The following is a 23,886-nucleotide window of genomic DNA, read 5'->3' as shown; positions in this document are numbered from 1 at the left end:
ACTGTGGACAGAAAGGTGGTTACCCTTCCCTTTATATTTATGACAGATTCAATAATGTAAAATAAATTTGTGAGAGAGTAGAAGCACTTCACCCATTTGACAAGTGGGGAATCAGCCTGACAATGGTGGTCAAACAAGTGCAGAGCTATGGAATCTGCTTACAAAGGTTCACCCCAGTTTCTGCAATGGTAGCACATGGTTCTTCCATAATTTGATTACTGCCTAGCGCAGTTTAGTGAATGATGAGTACCCCAACTCCATAATAAATATAAATCAAGAAAAAACCACGGGAAGTCGCATGGGAAACTTGATCGTGCCTGGAGTTTCTTGCTAATTTTTTAAGATGGGATAAAGTTGCCATTGAAATGCAGGCAGCAGCCTTGTGTTTGTAAACCAAAGCTCCTAAAGGAGGAAAACAAGATAGAAATGGATATTCTAACAATAGAAATCAGAACATACAATATGTTCCATAGTGGCATCCAGTGCAATAAAGAACAAAGAGAGGATTACACTGGCTGTAAGCAGATGGTGTACACTTGCCTCTTTTATCAGATTCATAAATCTGGGTCCAAAACGCCATGGCTTGTGTCTGTGGCACTGCAGGGAGCTGACAGTCATTTGGGAGGCACGCTGGGAGGCCACTGCTACCATGTAAACAGCATCATACATCAGAGCTGCTTCAGTCTGCATGAAAAACAGAAGGGGGTTCATTAATTTGCATCTTTCTTCCCCCTCCCCTTTTGTCATCTCAGAACGAACATCCTATTCTACTCATGAGAGATTAGGCTACTTCTTTTCTGCGACTCTCATGTGAGTCCAAAGTTAAAACAAGAGACAGGCCTTGTTTCTTATGCCTTATGTTAATTTGTGCTACCAGGTATTGCTGAGCAAAATATTTAACAATCAGATGGAAGAGAAAGGAAGAGTGGTCTAGTGGTTAAGGCACAGGAATGAAGAGATTCGCATTTTATTCCTGTCTCTGCTGTAGATTTCCTGTGTGATACCGGGGAAGTCATTTGGGGTGGAATTTTCACAAGTGCATCAGGCAAGATTTTGAAAAGACTAAGTGATTTAGGAGCCTCAGTCTCATTTTCAGAAGTGCCTTGAAATCTGATTTTTAAAGGTATTTGGGTGCCTAAAGATGCAGAGACTTGCCTTGTGAGATTTTCAAAAGTGCAGTCAATCCCACTAGTTACTTCTCTATTTTCAGGTGCCTAAATACCTTTAAAATCTGTACTTTAGGCACTTAGGCTTTTAGGCTCCTAAGTCTCATTAAAAGTCTATAGGATTTAGGAGCTTAAGTGTTTAGTCACTTTTGAAAATGGGACTTTGGCATTTTTGAAAACTTTACCTGAAGTGTTACTGCAAGTCAATGGGACTTGTGTCACTGAGGAGTTTTTGACAATCCCACTCTTACTCTCGGCCTCAGTGATCCCTTTATATAAAAGGGGGATAATTTTTACTCACCTCACGGGGATGTTGTCAGAATTAATTCATTAATATGCTACATTATTTATTATAAATATACTGACTAATTCAGAAGTAAATTTGGGCCTAAGAAAAAGCTAATGACTTTGCAGATGAGAAACTGGACTCATTTATATGAACTACATAGCTAAACCATTTTTTATTCTTTTTCCCTGGTGTTCCTTTGGGAAATTAACAGATCTGATTCTTTGTCTGTTTCATTTACCTAAGTAAATTATAATGGCATCAGTCTTTTCAGCACTGAAGGCTTTTGCTGGCAATCAAATGTGATCTGAATGTACTTGCTAATCTTAATATACTGCAGACGAGGAATCACTCCTAACACCCCTGGTCAGGCTCTGCACAAAACAAAGCTCCCACAATCAAAAATGTTATAAATGGCGAGATGCACTTCAGGAGACAATAGCAGCTGAACTGTGGGCCAAGTGTCTTTAAAAGTTCCAAACAGATCCTGTTGACTAAGATCCTAATCCAAAACCCCATGAAGTCAAGGGAAAGACTCTCGTTAACTTCAATAGACTTTGGATCAGGCTTGAAATTAGGCTGACTAGGGCAAATTCATCTAGGGTTTGACTCTATTTCACTGGAGTTACACTCAGGATGAATTGGGCCTAGAGAGTTTGAGGATTTCTGGTGGAAATGCTTCACAGCAGATCTCAGTTTTCATCACTATAATGGTCAGACCGTACCATTACTTCAAAATAAGATGCATATATCGTTTGTCAATGGCAGCATTGTCTGTGTTGGTACTGTTGGGTATGGAGCTGGAAATGGTTGATCAAAGTTCACTGCTTTTATAATTGTTAATATTCATCCATCTTGCTGTGTGACATTGAGCCAGTCACTTTACCTCTCTGACTCTACTTCCCCTTGATCCTTTGTTCATTTCTCTATTTAATGCTCAATCATGTGGCTGCACTGAGGAATGAGAGGGCACCTTGCTTCACTACATGGGCCACCCATTCTGTAGGTAGCTGTGCAGGGGGAACAGAAACCTCTGTGGGATCACGACATCTCCCGCATTGTGCACGTGGTCAGGAGAGAGTGGAGAATGGCTCTGCGCTGGCCGGCCTAGCTGCCCAAGTGCACTGGGAGACGTATGCTGTGCCAGATATAGAGCTGCTACTTATCTACTGGAGCAACCAAGTGGCAGATTGTGACATAATCCCAATAATCACCCCAGGTACATTCCTGGAAATGCAATTTGAGTGGGGAAAGGCCGTACTGCTGTGAGGGTTGGTAAAATATGGCAATGGATTGTTGGTAAGAATCTGGTCCAGTGTTACAGCAATACAAGTCATCACCCTCTGATGGTAGTTGATGGCCTATGTGAAATAAGTTGGTTTGTTCTTCTTCAATTTTTAATTTTTTCAATGAAAAGGCCAAACATTGTGTTGGCATGGAGACTGCAACTGCTTTCTCACCACTAGTAGCCAGCACTGTTACACTATCCTGCCAGGGTAGTGCAAGCTTCAACTGCTGCTCGGGCTAAACCTGTTCTCTGGCTTGACAAATTAACTTAGTAGGCCTGTCAGCTGCCTGCCATTCACTTAAAAATACAACCACATGGAAAAGTCATAAAAACCAAATCGGGGTGTGCATTGCTTGGGTGTTATAGACATGGCTATGACCTCATGGACACTAATAAAAAAGTGACAGTTTTATGCAGGTTTCACAGTTCAAAAATGATTGTGATCATCACAAAATCATTTTACCAGCTGCTAGTCGATGTGGACTAGAATGAGCTGATATTTTGTAGAAAACATTACATTAAAAAAAAAAAGTCTACTCTGCATTCACAACAACAAACAGGAGTATATACAGACATTTCTGGTTGGCTAGCCTGAGATCTATGCATTTCCCAGAAGATCTCAAAGCATCTGTGTCGTTAAAGCCATTCCAGACCTTCTTGAGTAGCCTGAAGAGGAGAACACATCAGAAATTCTGTGTAGTGAACTGTCTTGAGTGTTTCCATGTAACTTTTGCCCTTAGTATGGGTTTTTCTACAAAAAAATGATAGCGTCCTACCTCTTCTACAATGGTTAAGTGAAATAGGGTAAATCAGGGGCAGAGATTCAGCCTTTGAATTTCTCATTATTTTGATTTTAATATTTTATTTAGATGATTGCACAGAAATCTGGGTATCTCACTGTGAGAATCTTTCCATTTTCCCCACACCATGCAAATGCCATTTTGTGAACTAGAAGGGACAAATCTTGCATTAATATTAGAAAGTTTAATCATTCTCCTGATAATGTGTAACTTGTCAACTCCTCACTGTCTAATGAATTACAGCAGTCATTGGCAATCCCTTGAGGCTGAGGATGATCTCTTTCACAGGTTATATGTTCCATGAGTCCTTGTAGGTGACTGAGGAATCCCATCCTTGGGCCACAGGCTTGTGGGCATACATTGCAGGTGGTGCTGGAAGACAGGGTTGGGCCTTCATTGCTGCGTGATAGTTGCCTTTCCTTTCTTACAGCAGTATTGTAGGTCTCTACCAAACTAAATAAATGAACTTGCTATGAATGTTTAAAGTAAGCACAGCTGATTAGTAACCTTGTCTGTTTATATTGTCTCAAGACATCTGAGCAAATTTGGACATATGGAAAAGGAAGGTTCTGCCTAATAAAAGAGGAGATCTAAACTCTGTCTTATACCCCAATCCTGCAATCAGATCTGTGTGGGTGAATGGCTCTGCCTGCACGTATCCTATTGCAGGACTGGGGCCTTACATTGTGAATTCCTAGGGCAGAGACACTATCTACTCCATCTTGTATATTCTGTAAGGACGCTATCAAAGAATTTTTTCAAATTTTTGCTGAAGATAGTTGATCTGGGAAATTCTCTGTAATGATTAGTGTGTTTCAAAATGACACCAGGAAACATTTTATAATAAAGTCTGATTCCATACTGCGTCCCACATCATTCAATTCATGTTAAGAATGTTATCAGATGCTGGAAAACAATGCCAAAATCCAGAACCGTGTTCATCAGACTTAATCAATTCAATTGTTTCTAGTTTTTCTTTTGATCCTTTGAAGGGGCACACTCCCCCCGCCCCCATTTCCAACAAGATGATACCTTTCACTTATCTCTAAATTACATCTTCAAAGCCAGAGTGCTGCTGTAGATGATCGGAATGGAGAAAGAAGGCACTTTTCCAATTTAAAAATGCTATTACCTGCCTACACATACAGTATCTTTCCTTGTAGATTACTAATACTATAGCTCTCTGGAAGTTTTTATCTCTTCTTATATTCATCAAATTCTGAACTTTCCTAGAGAAATGAGACTGCTGCAGTGCATTTGACAAGAGAGAGATAAATGATAAGCGCAAAGCACCTTGTCAGAGTGCTTTGTAACTCATCTATTCACGTGAGTGTCACTGGTTGTCACATGGCTAACTTCAGCATTGGTTAAAGGAACAAATTCACTACCATGGTCAAGAAAAGCAATAAATAAATAAATAAATAATTTAAAAATGCGTCTTTACCTCTGTGGATTCTCTTCCAACATTTGGAAAATGGAGTAGGTGGAAAAGCAAATGGGAAACTTCTACATCTGCTTAAACTTGGTTAAACTTTCGACAGTGCACACTGAATTCTATCCTATATTCCTGCTCATGTGAATATTTCCATTAACTATTTATGTAAGTAAGAGCTGCAGTAGTTGGCCCATAATTCTTGGGGAGATGTTGGACACTAAATTACACTTCAATTTTGTTTCTTAAGTGTCTTCCTTGCTGTCCCTTGCTTTCTTCCCCTCTACTGATCCAGATAAATATGGGGAATTAAGAAAAAAACATCTGTGTTTATCCTTGGATTGGAATAGAATTGGAAAGGCATCTATAGCCATCTGCTACAAGTCCATGCTGTGGTTATTCACTTACTGTCATCATGCCATCCAGGAGGCCAGTTTCTGGTTTGGGCGGTGCCTGCAGTCGTTCCATCGACCACTTTTCAATAACTGATGTAACCTGTGGATTGTCAATGTTGAGCAGGCGAAACCCCGTCATGTTTACTCCACTGTATCTGTAGGGTTCCAGATCTAATGCAAATAGATCCTAAATCATCATTTAAAAAACAAAAAACAAAACACACTTTCAAGATGCTGTATTATTTTTAGAGCAAACTAATTGTCTTGAAGTCTATACAATTTTTGTCATTTTCAATCAAATGCTCGTATATTTTTTTCCATTGTATCTCTTCCCTCCGCACTCCTGCAAACAATAGTGACAACATTTGTGAATAGACTTTTTTTACAAATTTCATACCTGGTTTGTTGGAACATAAAAATCAGTTCCCCACAACAGCTTTCTACAAGAAAGCTGCACTTCAGTATCTGGTTTTGATTTATCAGTCCTCTCATAATGCTACAGCTATCACAAACCAACAGGAAGAATTGGTTGTCCAAAATTAAGTATACTTCTCAATCCTGGGAATGAAGATTCCCGATGTGGAGAGTAATACAATTTTATGACTTGCGAACCCCATTTTTCCCCTGCCTTGCCAGCTACAGGTAACTTGCTGTCAATGTCTAATGTATGTGTCAGGCCAGTGCAGAGTAACTCCATGTGTATTAGACACTTGAAGTTTTCAGGGCAGGGAAAGAATGAGTATTGTAAGTGACATAATTCCATGATACTTTTCAAAACTAATGTTCTGCAATGAAAATGTGAGATGTGCTTGCTAGAGCTGGTTTGCATTTCAGAACAAAATCTTGCCGGTATCAGTAGACCAGTGAAGCAACAAATGATCAGGTCATGGCTGTGTACTGTTATCACCCTTAAAGTGTCAACATTTACAACATCACAGCAATTCCTTGCTCTGAGTGTAGGGGATATACAGCAATGCCTCAGATATTGTAGCATGCCAACTGTCTGGTAAGTGTTGACTTTTTAAAGTTGAATTTACTAATCTTTGACGAAGGAGGGAAGCCCACATCCAGTCTTAAAATGTGGTGTGTATTTTTGGGGGAGATTAGAGTGAGTTGCATGGGAAGTTTTTCAAGATCCTGTTTGAAGTTCTAAACATTCAGGCAAGATGTGTATTTGGCATCCCGATGGAGTGACTTCAAGAGTCAGGATGGATTTCATTTCAACATAAATGTTTACGTGATACAAAGAAATAACCAAGTTTATCCATAGGAAGTGGCATGCACCCGACACTGTAGGCTGTGTGCCACTAATCTGCGTTCTCTCCTTTGCCTGCAGTTTAAAATGAAAACGGATCTCAATCTTAGATTTCAAAGAATAAATGTGTGATATATTTACTGAAAATTCAAATATTCATATAATAAAAGAAATATGATGGCTCTTCTTCTGTAAGCCTGAAACATTCTTGTAGTTTCATGTTTTTGTTTCCTTATTAAATAAAACTTTTTTAGCCATAGGTTTTATTTGTCAAACACTTGGTGTCACAGAGCACACACCAGCCTAATCCACCACAGCTGCTGACCTGCTGCTGAAGGACCTTGACTATCTTCTAGTTGGAGCACAGCTGACAAACTCGGAGCAGAGGGAGTGGAAACAGAATAATGTTATAGGCCCTGATTCAGCAAAGTATGTTGGCATGTGCTTGACCCCCATTAAGTTGGACCTAAACACATGCTTAAAGTCAGGCAGGTGCTCAAGTTCTTTCCTGAGTAAGGACTGATTTAAGCATGAGCTTAAAGACTTTGCTGAATTGTGGCTTTAACACGGACTGTGCAGAACAAGAGATGGGGCTTCATCTAGAACATAAAAAGAAAAGGAGTACTTGTGGCACCTTAGAGACTAACAAATTTATTAGAGCATAAGCTTTCGTGAGCTACAGCTCACTTCACAAAAGCTTATGCTCTAATAAATTTCTTAGTCTCTAAGGTGCCACGAGTACTCCTTTTCTTTTTACGGATACAGACTAACATGGCTGCTACTCTGAAATCTAGAACATAGCAACTCAGGCCCAAATGGGGAAGTTTGGATTTGCTCCAAACTTGAATTTCTGGTCTCAGGCCCATATCAGTAATGGGCTAACTCAAAACCCTATCCTAACACCCCCCTCTTCTGCCAAATCTGAACTTAATTATTTGGACTCATCTCTTCACACAGCACTTCGTCAAATGTGATTTTGTTAATGGGCATTTCATTTTAATTATTTTTATGGAGCACAGTAAGAATTAGTGGGGGAAAGTGTAGGTCAGTGCTGCGAATTTTGACAGATTCTTCAGGACATCTCCACCACAAAATACTGGCTCTTGCAGTAATAATAATACTTAGTAATTTTCTCATGTTTTTCATCTGTAGTAGCAACACTCAAAACTTAGAGGGAGATGCAAGATTTCAGCTGTCTTCACTGAAATAGGAGAAACAATGTTATCAGCAAAACTCTCAGTATTTCTTACCAGTGTTGTAAAAAAGTAGTGATAATATTCGGTCATCATTCCCATGGAAAGAATCTGTTGAAAAAGAAAGTCAAAGGGTGAAACTGATGTTCTAAATAAGAAACAGCCTGAGTTGACCTTGTAGTAGGGGCTTTCAGTGATTAAGGTTATTTCACTGTCTTTTGAAGAGCACAGGATGAACTTGGAACTATAGAATGCAGTTTACATTGACTACAATGAAAACTGCACTTTTCTTAAGAAGCAACATATGTGATTTTTGATTAAAACTAAAGATTTTCATTACTTCTCCTCAAGAAAGAGAACAAAGATTGAAAAAGTTTAGGGAAGGGAAAATAGGCTTGATATTTGGAACGTGGGGGTGGTGTTAAAAGAAGTGTGCTGCTGTTTAGTCTGGAATGGAGATGCCTCGGAGGGAATGTGATTGAGGCATACTAAATGAAGGAGAGAAAATACTGATTTGACATTCCTTAGAATGGGAGAAAAATACACTCAGTGAATGTGTATGGCAGTAAACTTGACAGACACAAGAAGAAATGATTCTTTAAATAACACACAGTCAACTTGCATTCAATTCTGCAGGAGGTCACCAAAGCAAATAGTGCAAAAAAAAAATGGATCTGGAGTAACTCTCCAAGCGCTAATATAGTCTGAAGCTATGCAAACGGCAACAGTATTTCAGTGGTAATTAAGCTTTGTTTAAACACAAGCTGATTATCTTTGTGAGTTGAGGAAGGAATTCTTTTTCTGCCCATGTGATTAAATTGGTCAACTGGTTAGGGTACATTAGAGGGTGAACACCTTTGTTAGATGGAAATAAGGGAAAACAACATGAAGAATAAGGGACAACTCTTTATTTTAAGAGACTCTTTAGGGAAACACCATTTCTCTTAACATATCACAAGTTTTTTCTCTCAAGTGTACATTTCTACTGCCCCCAGCTGTACAATGCAATCATCATAAACTTCAATTTAATGTTTAAAATGGTACTTATTAGTTTTAGTACATTTCAGTACATCTTTGTTTTTTTTTTAATCAATTGACAAAACTCTTAACATGTACAAGTGAAATTAATTTTAATTTGAAGCTCTGCCTTAACAGAATCAATATTTAGGAGGTTTCTACAATCTCTCCAAATCCGTTTGCAAAAGGAAAATATTCTTTCCACTGCTGCATTTGAGGTACAAATGCACATAATAAATTCTTCCTAGTATTTCCTTACCTGTGTTTCAAGTGCAAAAACACAGGTCTGGGTTGGAGAACCTTCTGAACATTTATCATGTTTTAACAGGCTAAGTCTCAAACAAGAAGCCACATCCATGATTTTTATTTCAGGTATGAAAATCAGTGCAGTCTTAGGACAATATAAAAGGAAAACTTTCTTTCCTTCTTTCACTTTGTGGTTAAGCTTTTGTTAAAAAGACTAGGTTTCTTCAAGCTGAATTCTACACCGAAAGCAAGGTTTAACGAACAGTGATATTGTTTAGTGTTGCTCTACAAAGGTTTGATTCAACGTTTCCTTACTCATGTGGCAAATCAATGAAATAAAAGAGCCAAAGGGCATCCCATAAAATATCGGAGGGGTTCTCACCCTAGTGCATTCCAGGAATGGGGGTAGGGCTATCCTTCCTTTGAGGTTTCAGGAATTGGCTGCTACTGCAGCTATGATACCAAAATAGTGCCTCTCCTAACCTGGAGAATTGGATCATATATAATTAAAATGTTAGTACTGGCCCATGTGTAATGGGATCTTCCACACTCTCAGTTCTATTTCTTTTGCATTTATGTCCACATCCACCCACACAGTACAGTAAAGTGGCTCAAAAGTGCATTTTCTTCTCTAGGATTGTGTTGGGAGAACTAATTGTGACATGAGAGCTAGTTTCTCATCTACATCAATGTGGTAGCACAGGCTCAGAATAAACATTATTCAGACCTGCTCTCAGCAAGGCTAACATAAGTGGTATAAATATCATCTTTAGAATATTTATAATAAATGTTTGTATAGCTGTTTGGCATACCAGGGCTAATAACATTCTTTAACATGCCCAAATTCTCTTGTGTGGACAAGGCCTCTGTATACCAATTGTCTGCTAGTGCAATTCCTTGATACAAATAGAAAAGAATCTGTACTCCTAAAATTGCTGGTAAATAATAAAAAAGAGGTCAGCATGCATCCAAGATGGCTGATCCACTTCCAACTGCTAAAAATGAGCCAGAAGTTAAGTATTTCATTTAATCACTTCATTGAATTTATATGTCAGGAGAATTTTTTTTTATTTCTTATGCTAATTTATTACTTGTGAAAGGAGACAGATTGACAGTCCTGGAGACTGATGTTCTTTATATACCATATTTGTGTATGAGAGCAAAAAAATGCAAACTTTGCCATGACATCCTCCCAATGTGACCCAGTCTGACTCAGTTCTGGGCCTGAGGTAGTTTCCTCTCTATGCCCATTCAGTCCCTAGTGCTGTATTCCTTTATAAATCCTCTAACTCATTTGGTCCCCCACAAAAAGTCCACAATCTGTTTATTTTATTAAGTCAATATAAAAGCAAGAACATATGCATTTTCAAAATTTACATATTTACATTAAAATTAATTATTATGTATGGCTTCAATTTAGCCTTGAGAGAGAAAAGCAAACATGAGGCTTTGATGAACGCAGCATTCCCATTCCAGTGTCTAAAAGCAGAAGCGTGAGATGCAATCTGCATAAGACACTGAGGTCCATAAGATACTAAGACATTTAGGCCCAGATCCATGAAAGGACTTAGGCACTTGAATGAGAAGTTAGTTCAAAATGTAGGTGCCATTGAGATCCTCAAAACCCTGGCTTGGTTGCCACCTAACTCCGTAAACACCTAAAATCCTTTGGTGCCTAAATTTACCCCTAGGCACCTAAGTTTCTGCCACTGGGCGTGTGCACAATGCCTCACTCTAGGTGCCCAGATGCCTGAGCCCCAGCAGGATCCTCGAACTGGGTGAGATAGATGCTGCCCTGTGTATCTGAACTGTGGGGCCCAATTTGGTAGGCATGCTCTGAGCACTCCTCCTGGATCAGGGCGCACACCAGGCCGGTGATAGTGCAACCGCCTCCTTTATAACTTTTAGCCCAGTGGTTGGAGCACTCATATGGGAGACCTTGGTTCAGTTCCCCTCTCTTCTGTTCTGGTGGGGAGAAAGGATTTGAACAGGATTTCCACCTTTCAGAGTGCTCTTGGGATGTTTTGAAGTGGGGCTCCCTCACTCTCTTATTGGAGCTGTTCCGCTTTGTATAAATAGTCATTGGAGCAGGAGGAATGGACCCTGGGCCGCCCATCTGAGTGCCCAATCACCAGGCTACGGAATCACTCTCTCTCCATGGCACAATTGCTATTTAAGCATTTATACAAAGTGCAACAGCTTGATTCTGAAAGATTGACAGGTACCCACATCTGAATATCCCATTGCTCAGTGGAGAGAGCGCTCTCCTGAGAGGTGAGAGACGCCTGTTCACATTCTTTCTTCCCATCAGACAGAAGGGGGAAATAAATCCATGTCTCCCAGATCCGGGGTGAGTGCTCTAACTATTGGGCTAAAACTTATAAGATGAGGGATGTTGCTGCCTCTGGCATTTCTTGCAAAAAATAACTTAGATGCCTAGCTCCAGGAGAGGGCTCATGGCTGGATCTGAAGCAGAAGTAGACACCTCCCTCCAGCCTGCGCTTATGCAGCAAACTCCCTGAGAGGGGTGTGGCTTAGAAGAGACCTCTGATTGGCATCTGCTATTGGGTAGCTTAAGTGGGGAGCTGTCAAGGTTCCTCCCCCACTCTGAACTCTAGGGTACAGATGTGGGGACCTGCATGAAAAACCTCCTAAGCTTATCTTTACCAGCTTAGGTCAAAACTTCCCCAAGGTACAAAGTATTCCACCCGTGGTCCTTGGAATGGCCGCTACCACCACCAAACTAATACTGGTTACTGGGGAAGAGCTGTTTGGACGCGTCTTTCCCCCCAAAATACTTCCCAAAACCCTGCACCCCACTTCCTGGACAAGGTTTGGTAAAAAGCCTCACCAATTTGCCTAGGTGACTACAGACCCAGACCCTTGGATCTTAAGAACAATGAACAATCCTCCCAACACTTGCACACCCCCTTTCCTGGGAAATGTTGGATAAAAAGCCTCACCAATTTGCATAGGTGACCACAGACCCAAACCCTTGGATCTGAGAACAATGAAAAAACATTCAGTTTTTTACAAGAAGACTTTTAATAGAAAATAGAAGTAAATAGAAATGAAGAAATCCCCCCTGTAAAATCAGGATGGTAGATATCTTACAGGGTAATTAGATTAAAAAACATAGAGAACCCCTCTAGGCAAAACCTTAAGTTACAAAAAAGATACACAGACAGAAATAGTTATTCTATTCAGCACAATTCTTTTCCCAGCCATTTAAAGAAATCATAATCTAACACATACCTAGCTAGATTACTTACTAAAAGTTCTAAGACTCCATTCCTGGTCTATCCCTGGCCAAGCACAGCATACAGACAGACACAGACCCTTTGTTTCTCTCCCTCCTCCCAGCTTTTGAAAGTATCTTGTCCCCTCATTGGTCATTTTGGTCAGGTGCCAGCGAGGTTACCTTTAGCTTCTTAACCCTTTACAGGTGAGAGGAGCTTTCCCCTGGCCAGGAGGGATTTCAAAGGGGTTTACCCTTCCCTTTATATTTATGACAGGAGCCATCTAGCATACTAGCTTTTGTGGATGCCATTCTTTGGCACATAATTCTCTCCATACAATGTATAGGGAGCCTGGACTCAAGCTTTGTGGATTCCAGTGATTTTTCTATGCACCCAAAAGTTAGGTAGTGTGATGTTGAGCATTACAACACGTAAATATCTTTGTGAATCCAGACGTTAGAGGCAGAATGGAGAGAATAACCTAGTGAACAGTGAACCAGGAGATGATACGAGTAGGAAAATGCTACACTACACAAACCCTTAAAGTACAGTTCCATTCTGAAAAGTGGATCATCCGATCTTCCCCCTTTGTGTGTTCAGAATGATATTTGTGGACTAGCGTTACAAAAATAAGTTTTTATTGCTTTTTAGTCCTTTTAGCCTTGCAGAATCAAAACAACAAAGATGAGTGAGGTAGAATCTGTTCCGTGTCCGTTGTCTGTTGATGCACAAGTTCTAGTCAGTTACACATGTGCAAACCCATTGACAGCAATAGTTTTCCACAGATGTCACTAATGGCTTAATTTGGCTTACAGATATTTATCCCTGGTGATTATACACAAGAAGAAAAGAAACAGATTTGACTTTCAAGATCCCAAGTTGACACTGGAGCTAGAACAAGCATCATTTTACTTGTAAATTGATTCACATTTGAGTCATTAAGATAGAAGGAACATGGAACTCTAGAATGCCCTGTTAATGATATCACTTTTCATAGCAGAAATACACTTCACAGAAATATTAAATCCCATGTAATTTAATATGAACACCATTGGCAGTATATACAAATACCTACTAACTATAATGATTTCAAAAGTCAGTCTACAAAGCTGCCTTGGATGACAAAGAGTAAATAAGTATTGAGATGGAAAGAGTGAGATCCAGTAGGAATTTTTATCTGCCGAAGTCTGCACCCCAGTCAAATAAGTCCACTGAAGTGAATGGAAAGACTCCCATTGAATTCAACAGGCTTAGAATCAGGTCTATAACAAAGGATATTAGGTGGACTACCCACAAACAAAGAATTACAGTCAAGAAATGAAAAAAATAAAGCTTAATCAATTTAATACTTTTTGAATTTAAAAAAAATGGCATTGCTTTTCAAAGTGAGAGAGTAAATATACATAAATAGCTGAAGTGAGAATTACAGAATGTCAATTTGCAGTGTAACATGCTATACTTTCATAATAATGAATGCGATTTTACCCTTGTTCTATTCAGATTTGGGCCCTATTGCTGCAATGAGCTCTACGCGGTCCGACCCCTCCGCTCATATGGTACTCACTAGGATCTAAATCTTAAGCAGTAATAATCATCACCCCTTGTAGTCATTAAAGATGATAAAACTCGGCAGTTCTATAGCACTTACATACCATAGTGATGTGTTATTAAAAAAAACCACCCTGAAATAGACAGCTAAATAGGATGGTTTTCATCCACAATCTCAAAGCACTTTACAAAGCGAGTAAGCATTATTATCTCCATTTTATGGTTAAATTGGTTCCCAAGTGAACTTCCCAATAAAGGAGAGTGTACTATAATTACTTTTTGGTACCCTTTTTCAACAGTTGTATAGTAATCTTTGTTTGCAAGTAATTGGTTTCTGTAATAACTACTACGTTTTATTATTAAAGTGAATGTAGTCCTTGTGAATGGAGCCAATTTATTTCAGTCTTTATTTTCAGGACATATACAATCCAGAAAGCAGTCACTAAAGTTTTCTTATACCATAGCAGTTACTTATGTACTTCCCCTCTGAGCTGAAGGGACCACTTTTGAGGCAAGAGAGCTGTGTAGCCTTTATGTCAGTTCAGTCCTGAATTTCTCTGCAGAGATGGACAATTATTCATAATTATTTAGACTATACGGTCTTTTGGGCAGGGGACCATCCTTTTGTTCAGTGTTTGTACAAAACCTATCACAATGGGTCCTGGTCCCACTGGGACTCCTATATGTTACTATTGCTAATAATATGGTAGCACCCAAAGGCCCCAGTCACGTTTGGATCCCTTTGTACTAGATCTAATATTTACAGATAGGTAGACATGATCCTTGCCCCAAAGAGAAAGACAGAGCAAGTGACCATAACAAACGAGGAAAGACAGAGTTAATGGGAGCCATGAGTGTTATTGTGAGGGGTTAATATCTAGACATCCGCCCACAAGAAACTAGACTCAGACTGCTAATTTCTTTCATGTCCATCTCTGACCAACTATGCAATGAGTGATGAATTTGAATGAATACATTACAGATGAAAGACTGCACTCTCCTTGCTAATCCCCTGAGTCATCTAGTCCTGTATAAACCTATTATTTAGGTAAAATCCTTCTTAAGAGAAGGATCACTGGTCAGATATGAAAGATTACGTGTTGAATTTGCCAAGATTATTCTGTTGACCTTTGATGGCAGTACTTAAAATGTTAAATTAGTATGGTCTTCAGCTGGAAAACAGCGTTATGAGATGTAGGTAAATGTGGCCACGAAGAATAGATGAGGCTTTGCTGAATTATAGTTGCAATTGGCAGTAACATTAAATTGACAGAGTGTTGCAGAATCAAAATGACAACAAATTAATCCACTAATTTTAATGGATTCCCATTAACTTGAATTCTTATATCCCGGCTACATTTAGTGCACAGTTTCTTTAGACAATGTCAACGGAGGTTCTTATGAATGCACTGAGGTGCTGCTTAAGACTTTTATAATTGAGTGGGTGCCATGGGTGACCAGTTTTTCCAGAGGCCTTTTTTTTTAAAAACTACTTTTAATTTCTGTTGCTGGGGACTGGATGGTTTAAGAATTTGTAATGAAATAAAGATCCTTTCACCTCTAAATCACCACCCAGCCCCGATCACTGGTGAATGAAATTGTTACGTATTTGGTGTCTGTTTGATAGTGCACCTGAAATTAGTTTGGCCTTCTCTGTGTAGTTCCCAGGGGACATGTGTACATCCCAAAAATCTCAACCACAACTAGCACTAATCAGTACCCTGTTTTGTAATCTCAGCAAAGTGTCCAATGACTCTGAGGGCCAAATCCAAAGACAATTGAAACCAATGGAAGGATTATCCTTGAATTCCACAGGCTTTGTTTCAGACCATGAATGTGCATGAAGACTGAACTCTCCTATCATTCACAAAGATAGTCCTTTCAGGTCAGGTTATAGGCACTCTTGGCATGATTCATCAGCAGCTTGCACCTTTTGTAGTTATTTAAATCAGTGCAAAGTGAGGGGTAAATTGCTACCAGATCTGAACTGCAACATTTCATGCCCACTTTGCACTATTGTAAAATAACTACACAAGGCACAGGGCAATGGCAAATCAACCTTACTGTCAAGTTGTATGGGGAAGCCTGGGCCATTAATCAAGTACTACCTGTTAATCAGGAACCTTTCATTAGAATAAATAAGCAAATTAATCATAAAAAATCCCTATTTTCTAGCAGTTTCATATAGTACTTTACTTATTAAAGGACAAAATCAAATGTCAGGAAATTTCAAAAACTTCTTGTGATATTTCTCTAAAAGAATGCTATAAAAATAAGCAGCAGAATTTCCGTACATTGCTGTGACATGTAAAGCACAGGGATGAAAACGTGGGCCCACTGAAATAACCCAAGGACTTTAAGCAATCCATGTGTAAATTTGCACTACTGCAAGCATAGCTCTTGAAACGTGTTGTAAACCTTGTTAAATTTTAATAGACAAAATATGTTTAGTAACTGGTTGTAGAGTGAATCAACACAGTGACTTCTCACCTCTGCATGCCTCCTTGGGCCTCATTACTGAGCACAAACATGGCGGTTTCATTGTACCACAGCTCCTAACAGATATTTAACCACCTTACAAAAGCACCTTATAATTTAGCACTGTCGGCAACCTCTGCACAAGATTGGGGGTGGGGGGAGACTTGAACTACCCAGACATTTCTGGAAAAACTGATATGGCAAAACACAAAATTTCCAATGAATTCTCAGAATATATTGGGGACAACTTTTCGTCCAGAAAGTGGAGGAAGTAACAAGGGAGAGAGTCATTTTAAATTAGATTCTGATCACCAGGGAGGAAATGGTAGAGAAATTGAAGGTGGAAGGCAATTTGGGTGAAGGGGATCATGATGATTTCATTATTTTAAGGAAAGGAAGGAATTAGAGCAGCAGAATAAGGACAATGGACTTCAAAAAAGGAGACTTTAACAATCTCAGAGAACTGGTATGTAAGGTCCCATGGGAAGAAAAATCTAAGGGAAAAAGGAGCTCAGGAGAGTTCGCAGTTTCTCAAGGAGTCAATATTTAAGGCACAACTGCAAACTATCCTGATGTGAAGGAAGCATAGAAAGAGGCCAATATGTCCGCAGCTCTTTAGTGATCTGAAAATCGAAAAGGAATTCTACAAAAAGGAGAAATGGATAAATTGCTAAGGAGAAGTAGAAAAGAATAGAACAAATGTGGGAACAAAATCAGAAAGACTAAGGCACAAAACAAGTTACACCTAGCAAGGGACATAAAAGGCAATAAGAAGAGGTTCTTTAAATATATTAGGAGTGAGGAAAGAGGAAGGAAAGTGTAGATCTTCTATATAGCAGGGAAGGAGAGCTAATAATTGATGGCATCAAGAAGGCTGAGGTGTTTAATGCCTATTTTCCTTCAGTCTTCATTAAAAAGTTTAATGGTGACCAGATATATCACACAATTAATATTAAAAGCAAGAGGGAAGGAATGCAAGCCAAAATAAGGAAAGAACAAGTTGAAGAATATTTAGATCAGTTAGATATATTCAAGTCAGCAGGGCTTGATGAAATTCATCCTAGGGTATTTAAATAACTAGCTGAAGAAATTTCAGAACTGTTATCTCAGAACCACAGTTATCTTTGAGAACTTCTGGAGGATGGGTCAGGTCCCTGGAAAACTGGAGAAGGGCAAACCTATCTTTAAAAAAAGGGTAAAAAAGAAGACTGGAGACATATAGACCAGTCAGTGGTGTGTTTAATCTTGAGAAAAGAAGACTGAGGGAGGACCTGATAACAGTTTTCAAATATGTTAAGGGCTGTTACAAAAAGAATCATGTTCAGTTGTTCACTGAAGGTAGGACAAGAAGCAATGGGTTTAATCTGCAGCAAGGGAGATTTAAGTTAGATATTAGAAATTTTTTTTTACCTATGAGGGTAGTTGAGCTCTGGAAAAGGCTTCCAAGGGAGGTTGTGGAATCCCCGTCACTGGAAGTTTTTAAAAACAGGTTGGGCAAACACCTTTCAGGGATGGTCTAGTTTTATTTGGTCCTGCGTCAGCATAGGGGGCTGGACATGATGACTTCTCAAGGTCCCTTCCAACTCTACATTTCTATGATTCTATGATAGGGGTATGGTAAGTTAGGAATAAAATACATTGACAGAGCATTATCAATGCTTGCTTACATATTGCTTATTCATTGTCAGTGCTATTATTCAATTTCATGAGCATTAAGTTACTCATTAATCAAATAATTAGATGCATTATCACCACTCTATTTCCCCAGGTTATAAAAATAAGCCTTATTAAATACATCTCACCCACATCCCCTCAATGCTAAATGTTCTTATGATAATATAGAATGAGAGAACCATACTATGTAAATCCAGAGTACAGTAACTCCACAGACTTAAATCAAGCTATTTTAGATTTACACTGGTGGAACTGAGTAACTCGACTGCAATCCGTGGAGTTTACCCTTTCCTGAATACACACTTAGCTATAATTGAGTGTAGAATTTGGCTCCAAATGTACATAAGTTTCGAGAAAATGCTATATTCTATAAAATACTTCAATTAGAAAATAACTCTAGTATCTAATTATTCCACTCTGTGCCGTCATACACATTGCTAAAACTTTGAACAAATACCTGTCCTTTTAAGTAAGTGGCCTAAGTGTCACTATAACCTGCTGACCAGAGTGTGGTACTTGTTTCCCTGTGTGCTTGATCCACAGAGGATGAAAGTTGTACAGCCACCAGTTACAGTGCCTGGCTCTTTAACCCAAGCTGTGGAGGATAATGCTCTTAGTTCTGGAAGTCCCCGCTTCAGTCTCATGAGTGTCAACAAAGATGGTAGTTAACACAACATAAAGGATTTTTTTCAAATTAAGTATGTATAGCCTCATATCTCAAATTATAATTTAGCCTCTAGGAATCTGCCCAATCTCTCCCTGTCTCTGTGTCTGCTGGATGTAGAGACTCCTCAATGCACCCAGCATGCACAGCCACAGAAGGTGCTCACTCTTCCAGTGGGGTACTGTGCACATAGATACAGCTATCTGATGCTGGCTTATATTGCTTCCTAAACCAGCTCCATTCAAATGATATATGGCATTAAGGTACTTGTGAAAGACAGGGTGAGATGCACTGAGCATGCCCAGTGTTTTGGCTGATGGCTTAAACCCAGGGACAGGATTTTGCCCAGCTGACTGATCTAATTTAGCTAGAGAAAACATTTTAAAGGAGCCATGTGACCAGAAAAGGACGTCTTCCTGGTTGACTGTTTCTTTAAGTTCAGTAAGAGAGAAGGGGATCACAGATCTGAACATCTCTTCCCCTTGCTCCCAAGCCCAGATGGTGATCTGGAAGAAAAGAGCCCCACTTAATCATGGGAATTCCTCCAATAGGAGCGGGAGTAGGGCCAAAGCTACTTAGGGTATGTCTATACTGCAGTTGTGCCGCTGTAGTGCCATAGTGTAGACAGGTTTCAGAGTAACAGCCGTGTTAGTCTGTATTCGCAAAAAGAAAAGGAGTACTTGTGGCACCTTAGAGACTAACCAATTTATTTGAGCATGAGCTTTCGTTCTGCCACTGGTGTTAATCCACCTCTCACAGAGGCTCTGACTAGGTCAGCAGAAACATTCTTTCACTGACCTACTTGAGTCTACGCTGGGGTTTAGGTCAACCTAATTCCAGTGCTCAGGTTGCAAAACTGTTCACAGCCCTGAGCAACATAGCTAGGTCAGTCTAATTTTTAAGTGTATTCCAGGTCTTAGACAAGTGGGACCAGGCTTCCACCTACCAACCAGTGACTAGGGGATGAGTACTGAAATGGTAGAGTTTTTGATCTTAAAAATAATTAAAAGTTCTGAGTTTCATTTCTCTTTTCTCCCAACCTCCCTTCCTACTAGAGCCATATGGGGGGCTTAAAGCAACGGCTGCAGGCTGTTCTCTGTCCCCCCCACCCCCCAAGAAGATATGTCCTAGGATAGTGAGCAGCATTAAGGAGAAGCTGTGGAGCTCATTTTATATGATCTCCCATGTTGCTAAGCACAGAGCTGGATTTTGTCCTTGTACCATGCAACAACCAGGCTTCAGGATTGGCTGATAGGCTGTGAAGCTGCCATGCTATATGTGGCTTATTGGGTCCTGTGCAATCATGAAGTCTGGAGAAACTGTGAGCTGGTTAAGGCCCCTAATAATTAGAGATACTTTAGCCACGGAAGGTTCTTTAAAATGGCATACACTACTTATTTTAATTAAATGTCTTTTCATATTTATCATAGTAGTTAGAGTGCTTACTACTGTGGCACACAGTTTTAGCACTCCTTTAAGAACTGAATTAGTTATTTTGCTGCTAGGACCACTACATAGCTGAAGTGACTATAGGAATCTTCATAAACCATTTTCTGGGTGTCCTAAATCTTATTAAAAATATAAGCAGATTCCATAAGCAATGTAATAACAAAAAAAGTGTGGTGGAAGAGAGAATTTAAAATGAGTAGCTACAAAATCAGTCACAGTTTGTCTAGCAGTAAAAGCTACATCAGCTATACTGATGTCAAAAGAGTAAATTGCAAGTTAATGTTAAAGACTTAACCTTAGCAGGTAAGCCATGACACAGAAAAAGAGGCTGTTATACCAGATATATCTGACCTCTTGTATGTCTCAAGACACAGAACTTCCCTAAAATTATTCCTGCTATATTTAACTTTAGAAGAGTTGGCCAATAAGTAAGGTTGGTCAAAAAATAAAATTCTGAAAAAATTCAAAATTTGTAAAGTTGTTTCCATTTCTCTGGGTTCAAAATTAAACACTATTTTTATATTTTAAACAAATTTTCTCAAATTTTGACTTTATTTTAGTAAGTGAAAATTTAACCATTTCAGGTTTCAGAGTAGCAGCCGTGTTAGTCTGTATGCCCAAAAAGAAAAGGAGTACTTGTGGCACCTTAGAGACTAACAAATTTATTTGAACATAAGCTTTCGTGAGCTTTATTTATGCTCAAATAAATTTGTTAGTCTCTAAAGTGCCACAAGTACTCCTGTTCTTTTAACCATTTCAATAACTTTTTTGAGTAAAATGTCTTAGTTTTTTTTAAAAGTGAACAGTTTCAAAAAAAGATGATTTTTTATTACTTAACCTTTTTGTTTAAAAATTTCAACCAGTTCTATTAAAGAATACTGAGCTTTGTAGTATTTATATATCTACAAAATCAAAACTTTTCTCGCCCAAACACAGTCTTCTTTTCATAAAGCCCACTGTATACTTTTAATTTATTTTACATGCACATTAAAGATTTCATGTTTCTTTTAATAAAAGAATTTACCTGGATGTCCCCGGCCAAAATTTCAACTCCCTCAATATTATGTCAGTCTTTGTGAACTTTGCCAAAACCACATAGAGTTTAGAATCACCATTGGAACATAGCCATGGCAGAAGAATTAGTAAACTCTGCTCAAGTTCAGGAAGATTTCACACTCTGTTAATAGAATTTATAGACTCTTTGTCAGCAGAGTCACACAGGCCTTGCATGTTTGTATACTTCATCAGCCAAATCACTGGTTTAAAGAGAATTAGACTGAGATTTTCAAAAGGACATTAGGTGCTATTGGGTCTCTTTGAAAATGCCATACTATAGATGCAGTGTGTTTAGTTTGTAAGGTCTATCAGTTCAAAATTTAAGACAACATGAAGCTGTGGAGCACGTAAACTCAGTCAACTGAATTGCTTGGTTCAGGATGATCACAAAATCTGCTGACACAGGTGGTAAAATCTGTAAGCTCAATCAGCCAAATTGCTCCTGTTTCATAGATTCATAGATACCAAGGTCAGAAGGGACCATTATGATCATCTAGTCTGACCCCCTGCACAACGCAGGCCACAGAACCCCACCCACCCACTCCTGCGAAAAACCTCTCACCTATGTCTGAGCTACTGAAGTCCTCAAATCGTGGTTTAAAGACTTCAAGGAGCAGAGAATCCTCCAGCTAGTGACCCATGCCCCATGCTACAGAGGAAGGCAAAAAAACCCCAGGGCCTCTTCCAATCTGCCCTGGAGGAAAATGCCTTCCCAACCCCAAATATGGTGATCAGCTAACCCTGAGCATATAGGCAAGATTCACCAGCCAGATACCCAGGAAAGAATTTTTTGTAGTAACTCAGATCCCACCCCATCTAACATCCCATCACAGGCCATTGGGCCTATTTAACATGAATATTTAAAGATCAATTAATTACCAAAATCATGTTATCCCATCATACCATCTCCTCCATAAACTTATCGAGTTTAATCTTAAAGCCAGATAGGTCTTTTGCCCCCACTGCTTCCCTTGGAAGGCTATTCCAAAACTTTACTCCTCTGATGGTTAGAAACCTTCGTCTAATTTCAAATCTAAACTTCCCAATGACCAGTTTATATCCATTTGTTCTTGTGTCCACACTGGTACTGAGCTTAAATAATTCCTCTCCCTCTCCGGTGTTTATCCCTCTGATATATTTATCGAGAGCAATCATATCTCCCCTCAACCTTCTTGTAGTTCGGCTAAACAAGCCAAGCTCCTTGAGTCTCCTTTCATAAGACAGGTTTTCCATTCCTCGGATCATCCTAGTAGCCCTTCTCTGTACCAGTGCCAGTTTGAATTCATCCTTCTTAAACATGGGAGACCAGAACTGCACACAGTATTCCAGGTGAGGTCTCACCAGTGCCTTGTATAACGGTACTAAAACCTCCTTATCGCTACTGGAAATACCTCGCCTGATATATCCCAAGACTGCATTAGCTTTTTTCACGGCCATATCACATTGGCGGCTCATAGTCATCCTATGATCAACCAATACTCCAAGGTCCTTCTCCTCTTCCATTACTTCTAATTGATGCGTCCCCAGCTTATAACTAAAATTCTTGTTATTAATCCGTAAATGCATAACCTTACACTTCTCACTATTAAATTTCATCCTATTACTATTACTCCAGTTTACAAAGTCATCCAAATCTTCCTGTATGATATCCCAGTTCTTCTCTAAATTGGCAATACCTCCCAGCTTTGTATCATCTGCAAACTTTATTAGCACACTCCCGCTTTTTGTGCCGAGGTCAGTAATAAAAAGATTCAATAAGATTGGTCCCAAAACTGATCCCTGAGGAACTCCACCGGTAACCTCCCTCCAGCCTGACAGTTCACCTTTCAGTAGGACCCGCTATAGTCTCCCTGTTAACCAATTCCTTATCCACCTTTCAATTTTTATATTGATTCCCATCTTTTCCAATTTAACTAATAATTCCCCAAGTGGCATGGTATCAAACGCCTTACTGAAATCTAGGTAAATTAGATCCACTGTGTTTCCTTTATCTAAAAAATCTGTTACTTTCTCAAAGAAGGGGATCAGGTTGGTTTGGCACGATCTACCTTTTGTAAAACCATGTTGTATTTTGTCCCATTTACCATTGACTTCAATGTCCTTAACTACTTTCTCCTTCAAAATTTTTTCCAAGACCTTGCATACTACAGATGTCAAACTAACAGGCCTGTAGTTACCCGGATCACGTTTTTTTCCTTTCTTAAAAATAGGAACTATGTTAGCAATTCTCCAATCATACGGTACAACCCCTGAGTTTACAGATTCATTAAAAATTCTTGCTAATGGGCTTGCAATTTTGTGTGCCAATTCCTTTAATATTCTTGGATGAAGATTATATGGGTCCCCTGATTTAGTCCCATTAAGCTGTTTGAGTTTCGCTTCTACCTGTTCCAGGTTACAAACTCTTTTAGAGGAGTATTAGAGATAGAATAATAGAATATCAGGTTTGGAAGGGATCTCAGGAGGTCATCTAGTCCAACCCCCTGCTCAAAGCAGGACTAATCCCCAGTTTTTGCCCCAGATCCCTAAATGGCAACCTTAAGGATTGAACTCACAACCCTGGGTTTAGCAGGCCAATGCTCAAACCACTGAGCTATCCCTCCCCCCTATGTTGACTATGCTGACCTTTAGTTCATTGACTAACATATAATCATCTTTCCTCCACATCTAGAATTACAACAAAGTATCATCTTCATATCA

General features: G+C 39.3%; 1 protein-coding gene across 1 annotated transcript in view; it reads right to left on the bottom strand.

The window, feature by feature from the left end:
* GRIK1 (glutamate ionotropic receptor kainate type subunit 1) overlaps positions 1-23,886 on the bottom strand; it is a 233,388-nt gene that overhangs the window by 75,517 nt on the left and 133,985 nt on the right. The window contains exons 5-7 of the mRNA XM_077807269.1: positions 7,873-7,926; positions 5,381-5,554; positions 541-684 (exon numbers count right to left, since the gene is read on the bottom strand). Of these exons, the coding sequence (XP_077663395.1) occupies positions 541-684; positions 5,381-5,554; positions 7,873-7,926 (372 nt within the window). The remainder of the gene's footprint in view (positions 1-540; positions 685-5,380; positions 5,555-7,872; positions 7,927-23,886) is intronic.

This window comes from Eretmochelys imbricata, chromosome 1, assembly GCF_965152235.1.
Source record: "Eretmochelys imbricata isolate rEreImb1 chromosome 1, rEreImb1.hap1, whole genome shotgun sequence".
Classification (NCBI taxonomy): domain Eukaryota; kingdom Metazoa; phylum Chordata; order Testudines; family Cheloniidae; genus Eretmochelys; species Eretmochelys imbricata.
This window is presented reverse-complemented; position numbering and strand designations above follow the sequence as displayed.